This window comes from Rhodamnia argentea, chromosome 5 (assembly GCF_020921035.1).
Source record: "Rhodamnia argentea isolate NSW1041297 chromosome 5, ASM2092103v1, whole genome shotgun sequence".
Classification (NCBI taxonomy): Eukaryota; Viridiplantae; Streptophyta; class Magnoliopsida; order Myrtales; family Myrtaceae; genus Rhodamnia; species Rhodamnia argentea.
In genome coordinates, this window is record NC_063154.1 from 9,473,095 (window position 1) to 9,481,582 (window position 8,488).

Below are 8,488 nucleotides of genomic sequence, written 5' to 3' on the forward strand. Positions count from 1 at the left end.
GAACGTCTATTCATCAACTCCAACATTCCAACAAACGATTAAAAAAAAAATCAGTTGAACATTACAAATAGTTTTGATTTCTTGAAAAGTAGATTTAGTCGCGAAATGATACATTTCGGACAGAGAAAAAAAACAGGGGACATGCCTAGTACATGGAGAAAGCTTATGGTGCAAGATATCAAAATTTCCTTTCCTTTTTTTCTCTTATCCTTTGCTTCTGTAATCTTTCGCTTGAATCGGACTTGCTGGGTCCGAAAAAGAGAGCTGAATATCTACCCCCAATGTGGGATAACGGGGAAAGATGAAAGCTTTACGTGCATTTGTGCAAATGGAAGACGAGAAGACGACCCCTTCCGTCTTTCCACCTTTTCGAAGGCCGTGCGTGCTTCTTTGAGCTTACCATAGACGACCCCTTTACCTTCCCGAGGTCACTGTTAGCGTTCGCCGTAATGAATGCTCCCTTCTGAGTTCAAAATGGGACAGATGATGAATGCACAACGCTGCCCATTTTTTGCCTCCTGCGTGTTTCTTGGAACCTTAGAGAGATTTTTGGCTGGGGTTTTGATCGGCAAGAAAAGGGTTGAAAGAAAGAAGAAGAAGATTTTGGTACGTGGGTTGTTCAGATGGATTCCAGAGCGAGCACAAACAGAGTGTTGGGTATGGAGATAGCAGAGGGTGGTTTGAGCAGGAGGAGGAGAAGAGACAATTCTAAAGACCTGATTGATATCGTCTTTTCGTGGTCTCTTCACGACATTTTCAACGAAAACCTCTACCGTGACAAGGTTTCTTGCTATTCTTCTCTCATCTTTGCTTGTCTTTTTTTCCTCTTTTACCATGCCCTGTTTTTATTCTCGTGTGTAAGTTCAACGACAATGTGGTGTTTGCTTGAGAAATTCGTTGCTCTTTCTTTGTTGTTTGCTTTTAATAGGCCTAGCCTTATGAGAACCTCTCAATAGACTTAGTGTGATAGAACCCTTTATGCTTTTTCTGTGTTTGGCAGTAGGAGTAGATTTTTTGTTTTACAGAAGTTGGTCAAAGTATTTTTTTGAATGTCGAGGTAGGATGGTTATACTCGAGATTTGGCCGAGCTGTTTTTGTAGGTGGAGACAATACTGGAGACGTTTCATTCGGTCCCACATTATCCCAGATCTTATGTCTGCCCTTTACTGGAAGAAACACGGGCGAGTCTGTGCTCGAGTTTGGAAAATATTTCTTTGCTGCCTTTCGCTGAGGTTACTGACTTTGTGGAATGCAAGAGAAGTGGGAACTCGTATGCTGTTAAGGCTGGCTGGTGGAGCAATGAATCCAACACTCGTGGCAAGGAAACTGACAAAACTTTGCCTGGAGATATATTGATTCTGACTGATGGTAAGCCCGCAACTGTTTCTGACTTGGAGAGGTTCGGAAGAAGACGGGCATTCGCATCGGTAAGGATGATTGGAGGAGACGATGAGGCAACGTCATCCACAAGCTTTAAAGTGGAGGCGTTATTGGACCATGAAGTAAATAATTCCTGGGAGCCAATGTATGCAATTTTCCTGACCAATATAGCCACTAACAGAAGGATATAGAACGCATTGCATATGTCTGTGAACTCTGATATTGTTAAGGAAGTTCTCTGTACAGAATTGGTGGTATGGCTTTCCTTTTTGTACCTTTCATCCATTTGGACTTAAATTGCTATTATATTCCTCTAAGCTTCAAAACTTCATTTTACTCCTGTCGATTTGTAAGTTTCACCGAAAGTTAGATAAATGATGCTTTGAGACGAATGATGATATGGGAAAACAGGGAAGTTATGTCTCGAATAGGGCAAATTAACTACTGGGATTCGACTTCCTTGTTGGTACTAGACCTTAAAATTTTTTATACTATAATTTTTGTGAGATTTAGGTTCGTGCTGTGCAATGCTCTTTATATCATATGAACACCAATTAAGTTTCAGGGTCTCCAACCTTCTGCCATATTTACATGGTCTGGATTATCACGAGAAATTTGTTTGGGTTGCAGACTGATAAAGTTTCCAATCTCCTGTATTACAAAAGGCAATGGTTCTGGGAGTGAGAGCCTTGACGAGAGATCGGGCCATGATCAGAATGAATCACAAAAAAATGCAGTTGGGGCCTGTCTAAATAAGCTCCAATGTGAGAACAAGCCGTCTGTCGAACTGATATGGGGTCCTCCTGGAACTGGGAAAACTAAAACCGTCACTACACTGCTATATACTCTCTTGAAAAGGAAATATAGAACAATTGCTTGTGCTCCTACAAATGTTGCCATCAAGGAAGTGGCATCTCGTGTTTTAAAGCTGCCAAAGGAATCAGATAGTGGCATAAGCACTGAAACGGAGAGTTCGCTCTGTTACTTTGGAGACATGCTTATTTTTGGGAACAAGGAGCTGCTGAAAGTTGATTCTGACATTGAAGAAATATCTTGGAATACCGTGTAGATTGTGTTGCTGAGTGCTTTTCAAAAGTCACTGGTTGGCATCAGTGTTTAACTTCCATGATAGATACTCTTGCTGAATGTGTCAGTCAATACCACATATTTCTGGAAAACCTACGCACAAAAAGAAGGAAACCGGGAAGTAATGATGATGGGAGTGAATGCGGAAGCAGCGAAGAAGATGGCAACTGTGAGCTTAAATCATTTCTTGAGTTTTTCAGGGACCGATTCAAGGCAACTGTCCAGCCCCTGCGGAGATGCCTCTATATTTTTTGTACTCATGTATCCAGAACTAATTTCCAGAATATTACGTCCCTCCTTACCTTAATTGATTCGTTTGAAACTTTATTATGTGGAGAGAAGTTGGATTCAGAGAAGATGGAGATGACTCTTCACGTGATGAACTTAGGCTGTTTTCGTTTGAGACGTCAATGGGTCCACTACGTAATATTTATATGAAGAGACAGGAATGCCTTTTCATGTTGCTAACTGTTCGTGATTCTCTAAAAGATCTAAAATTTCCATACTTTACGAGTAAGGAAATGATAGCCGACTTGTGTTACCAACATGCTTCCCTGATTTTTTGCATTGCTTCTACTTCATATAAGCTGCACCCCGTGGAAATGGAGCCTCTCAATTTATTGGTAATCAATGAGGCAGCCCAGTTGAAAGATTGCGAGTCAGTAATTCCTCTGCAACTCCCTGGTGTCAAGCATTTGATTTTAGTTGGAAACGAGTGTCAGTTGCCTGCTATGGTGGAAAGCAAGGTAATGTTAAATGTCTGAAAAGTAACTTCCTATTTGGTCCTGAAAGATGTGTAAATCCTTCTCCTCATTTGAGCTTAGATGGGCTAAATGTTCTTTACCCAACGGCCCTTGAATTTAGTATCATGTCTTATTTGTACAGGTTTCTAGCAGGGCTGGTTTTGGAAGGAGTCTGTTTGAACAATTGAGTTCACTGGGTTTTTCAAGGCAACTCTTCAATATACGGTATCGAATGCATCCATCAATTTGTCTGTTTCCGACTTCAAACTTTTATCAAAACCAAATTTTGGACGGGCCAAATGTGAAAAGAAAAAGTTACAGAAAAAGTCATTTGCAATGGCCGATGTTTGGTCCTTGCTCGTTCATAAATATTCCTGATGGACGAGAACAAACTGGTGATGACAGTTATAGCCTTAGAAACCCTGTTGTGGTGGAAGTTATCTCCAGGATATTGAGGAATCTTTACAGAGGCATGTCAATAGAATTGTGTAAATGTTGCTTCGAGCACACGGATTTTGCATGTATTACTTAATCATATAGGCGTAGATCATGGTGCCCATTAATTGTTCTTTTCCTAGGATATTTCTTTCGAATTTTTGCACCCCTCATAAGATAGTATCGTTGTGGTGACAGTTTTATTTCCTTTTCTTTGCAGCTTGGGAGGGATCAGAAGATCTGACAGTACGTGTCATATCGCCCTATGCAGCTCAGGTTGCTGCAGTTCAAGCTAAACTTGGAAGAAAGTATGAAAATATCAAGTGCTTTATGGTCAAGGTGAAGTCAGTGGATGGATTCCAAGGGGGTGAAGAAGACATTGTTATAATATCCACGGTAAGATCAAACTCCGTTGGACTATTGGGTTCTTGTCCAATACTAAGAGAACCAGTGTTGCTCTTACCAGGGCCAGGTACTCTATCCTCTTGACTGTATCAACTTACATCTTCAGAGTGATATACCTTATAAATCCCAGAGTTTTCTCCTATCTATAGGTATTGTCTGTGGATTCTGGGAAATGGGAAAACACAGGAAAAGTACACTAGAAGTGCCATAACTTTTGTACGGCGTTCACTTGAGTGCCATAACTTTCAAAACGTTCAATTAAGTGCCATAACTTTTAAAAATCGTTCACTTGAGTGCTACATCGGAGCAAAATCGTTCACTTGAGTGCTACAGTAACTTTTCCGACGTGCCACGTCAGCTTTCCAACGTCTACAGTAACTTTTCCGGCGTGCTATAGTAACTTTTCCGGCTGCCATATCAGCTTTTCCGGCTGCCACGTCAACATGGCACTCAAGTGAACGATTTTTAAAAGTTATGACACTTAAGTGAACGTTTTGAAAGTTATGGCACTCAAGTGAACGCCGTACAAAAGTGATGGCACTTCTAGTGTACTTTTTCCGGGAAAACACTGACAAAAAGCAAATCTGTGTGGGAAGCTTTGGTTGACGATGCCAAGAGTTGTGGATGTTTCTTCGATGTTGATGACGACAAGGACTTGGCTAAAGCCATCTTAGATGTGATGAAAGAGAATAATCAGCTTGATGTTCTGCTTGACAAAGGCAGGGTACTTTTCAGAAATGCTAGGTGGAAGGTAAAAAACTTTGCTCAACAGTATTCTACATCTATATTTATTTTTCAAAATTAGGATTTTGTTTTAAAGAATTTGCGAGAACATTCATATTGTCATGCATTGGCCTTTTCAGGTTCTTTTCAGTGACAACTTCCTTAAGTCTTTCAAAAAGCTGACATCACTCAGGACAAAGATGTCAATCATCCAACTTTTGTCAAGACTATCCAGTGATTGGAGACCAAAGAGGGGGAATGTGGATATAATTTGCGAACATTCATCTCATATTGTGAGGCAATTTAAGGCTAAAGGTCGCTATGTATTATGCACGATTGACATTGCATAGGAACTGAGATACATCCAAATCCTGAAGCTATGGGATGTATTGCCGTTAGAGGATGTGGGAAAATTGATCAAACGTTTGGATAGGATATTCGAGATATATATTGATGATTTCATTAGTCGTTGCAATGATAAATGCATTGAGGGGTAAGTCTGATCATTTCTTCTTACTCAAGATAAATAGCACAGCACGTACTAAATCAGAAGGCATCACTTTTCCAGATAGATGACTGAAATATCTTGAATTGATCATATCCCCCTATTTTCTTTCATTTCACATGCCTCTTCCTGTTATGGGGATCAGGACGTTCCGATGACCTAGGTCTGTCCTTATCAATGATCTTCATCGCCGTCTTTTTCGTGAGCAGTTTGCTGGTAATGTGTTGGATTTTGTATATATTGATGAAGTGCAGGATCTCTCCATGAGGCAAATTTCACTGTTCAAATATATCTGTAGAAACGTTGATGAGGGCTTTCTGTTTTCTGGCGACAATGCACAAACTATTGCAAGGGGAATGGACTTCAGGTTTGAAGACATAAGGTCCCTTTTCTACAAGGAGTTATTGAAAAATTCAATGGATGGAGCTGATGTCAGAATGGAAAAGGGATGTCTTTCCAGAACTTTCCATTTGAGCCAGAACTTCCGCACTCATGCTGGTATACTAAAAATGGCGCAGAGCGTTGTTGATCTTCTTTACCATTTCTTCCCTTTATCAGTTGATGCTTTGAGCGCCGAAACTAGCTTAATATGTGGGGAAGCCCCAATTGTACTTGAATCAGGGAATGACGAAAGCGCCATACTATCAATTTTGGCAACAGTGATGTTAGTGGTAATTTCGTTGGCTTTGGAGCAGAGCAGGTTATTTTAGTTCGAGATGATCATTCTCGAAATGAAGTTCCCAAGCTTGTGAGAGGGCAAGCCCTAGTTTTGACGATAGTGGAGTGCAAGGGGCTGGAATTTCAGGTGTGTGTATGTGTCAGGTTTTATTGTTTGTCATTTGATTTTATTGGTAGCAGCAATAGAGATTTCATGAACATTTTTTATGGGCCAATTTCTTTTTTATTCTTTTTTCTTTTTATGAGTCATCTCCAATTTTCTGCTAGCTGTTACTCTGTAATAGGCTTGGATTTGCATTTTCATTCTGTCTTACCCATTTTTGTGTGTAGCCTATCTCATCTAGATACTTAAGGTGGAATTTGTTTGGGCTCATGTCAACTACCTCATCTGGGTTAACGGACAATATCAAAGATTTTGCAACTTCACTGATCTTGATTGGCAGGTGTGTCAAAATGAGTCCAAATATTCTCTTCCTAAATGTTTGAGATCTATTCATGTGCTCATGAAACTCAAAATCTGTAATTTTGGTCTTAAATCAGATGTTTTTGCCACACTTTTTTGCCTGTAACATTGTGCAGGACGTCGTATTGTACAACTTTTCTAGCACGTCACCTCTGAAAAGTCAATGGAGGGTCATTCATGGATACATGAAGGAGCAAGCTTTGTTCGATAACAGCTTTCAATTGTTTTCCCCAAGTTTCGATGACACAAAGCACAATATATTATGCTCTGAATTGAAGTAATTGTATGTTGCAATTACTCGGACGAGGCAAAGATTGTGGATTTGTGAGGATGGCCTGGAGTTCTCCAAACCAATGTTTGACTACTGGAAGAAGTGCCTCATTCAAGTGAGGTTGGTAGATCAGGCCCTTGCAGAGGCAATGCAGGTCAGGAGCACTCCAGAGGAGTGGAAGTCACGAGGTTTTAAGGTTCTGTTTTTCTGTTTTTTCTTTATTGGTTGTTCCTCTTCATGGAGTTGTTATTTTCGCCTCATTTGGAGTCAACAAGATCTTTGAATGCCTAGGGATTTGAATGACAACAGTGACTGTAAAAAGTATGACTGATCCTGAAAAAAAGTGTGCAGAATGTGGACGTTCTATGGTACAAAATATGGTCATCAACTTGCCAACTTTATTGGTTTCTTAATACTTTGGCCAATTACTTCATTCAGACACAACAGACAAACCATATCATATGGATTTTCTTTCAATCTTTTTCCTCTTCTGAGGTTATCTGGTTAACGGCAGTGCCTTTTTGTTTGGCTCAAGGCTACACCACTGATTTTTCCAGTAAAGGAGGACTCTGTTATCTATTCTTGCTCTTTACACCTTCTTTGAAGAAGCTATTGATCTCTCTCTCTCTCTTTTCTTTTGCAAGCTCTTACGTGAGGCTACCTACCTGATGGCAACAATGTGCTTTGAGCGAGCAAGGTACGATTACGGGGAGAAATTGGCTAAGGTCTCTGCTTTCAAAGCAGATGCAGATCTCAAGCATGTTTTAAGTCCACAAGAGGCTTCTCACCTTCGAAGGCAGGCTGCTGAGATTTATGAAGCAATTGGAGTGGCAGACTCTGCAGTGGAGTGTTTCTACATGTTGAAGGAATATGAGAAAGCAGGTATGATGTTTTCTTTTTTTGCAATATCTTTCGGTTCCTTCAAACTGGTGAGATGGACAATTTATATGCTTTATGCTGCTGCTTTTATTTTTCTTCTCGCTGTAGCTGTGTCAAGGCTGCCTAAGAAAGAGGAAGTTTGATTTTGATTTCAATTATTCTCTTGTATATAGTTTTTATACATGCGTTGTACCCACTTGTTTACCGGATTAGTTAATTTTTCTCTTTCGGTATTTGAGAAAAACAAGTTTGATCTCACTTGTTAATTTCCAAATGCTTTTGGTAAATTTTGAGCAAGCTGCAATTAATGTCGACTTCATGATTAATGCCTTTGTGTTGAGAAGTTGAGCTGCAAAGTTCTTAACACTGTATTCATCTATAAGTTAAAAAAAAGGGGTGTGGTTAGAGTTGACAACTTTGGTATTGTAGCCACCTACGGCCGTTTATCCTTTTTCGTATCTTGACATTGGGGCATATTGTTCAGCTGTGCAAGAGCATTTCTGGCAGCTTTCCAAATGTCCCTTGGCTAATTTTTATCTTTTGAACATCGTTAAGTTATTAAATCTTATGCAAACATCAGGACACTGTAAAAGAGACTGCCATTATGTTCGTTTATGCTTCAACAGGTAGAATATATATGGAAATATGTGGACAATAATATGCTTTGGAGAAAGCTGGAGAGTGTTTTTCTCTAGCAGGGGGCGGTACAGTCTTGCAGCGGAGGCATATGCAAGGGGAAAGATTTTCTCTAAGTGGTTGTCCATTTGTGCTAAAGGTAAAACTCTTTGCAATGGGTCTGCAATGCATCGAGGATTGGAGAAGGCAGGGAAATGAGAATAGCGGAATGATAAAGAAAAGTCAAGAAATGGAGAAATCGGAACGCGGCGTTTTAGAGAGTTGTGCCCTTCATTACTATAATC

The 8,488-nt window shown here is 40.0% G+C and overlaps 1 protein-coding gene across 1 annotated transcript; it reads left to right on the plus strand.

Moving 5' to 3' along the window:
- The first annotated feature begins 6,571 nt into the window (after positions 1–6,571).
- LOC115739940 lies at positions 6,572–7,774 on the plus strand. Its single transcript, XM_048278468.1, has 3 exons — positions 6,572–6,885; positions 7,334–7,571; positions 7,677–7,774. Exons 1-3 carry the CDS (start codon positions 6,772–6,774, stop codon positions 7,709–7,711), a joined length of 387 nt encoding a protein of 128 aa, XP_048134425.1. The 5' UTR covers positions 6,572–6,771; the 3' UTR covers positions 7,712–7,774.
- The last annotated feature ends 714 nt before the right edge of the window (positions 7,775–8,488 follow it).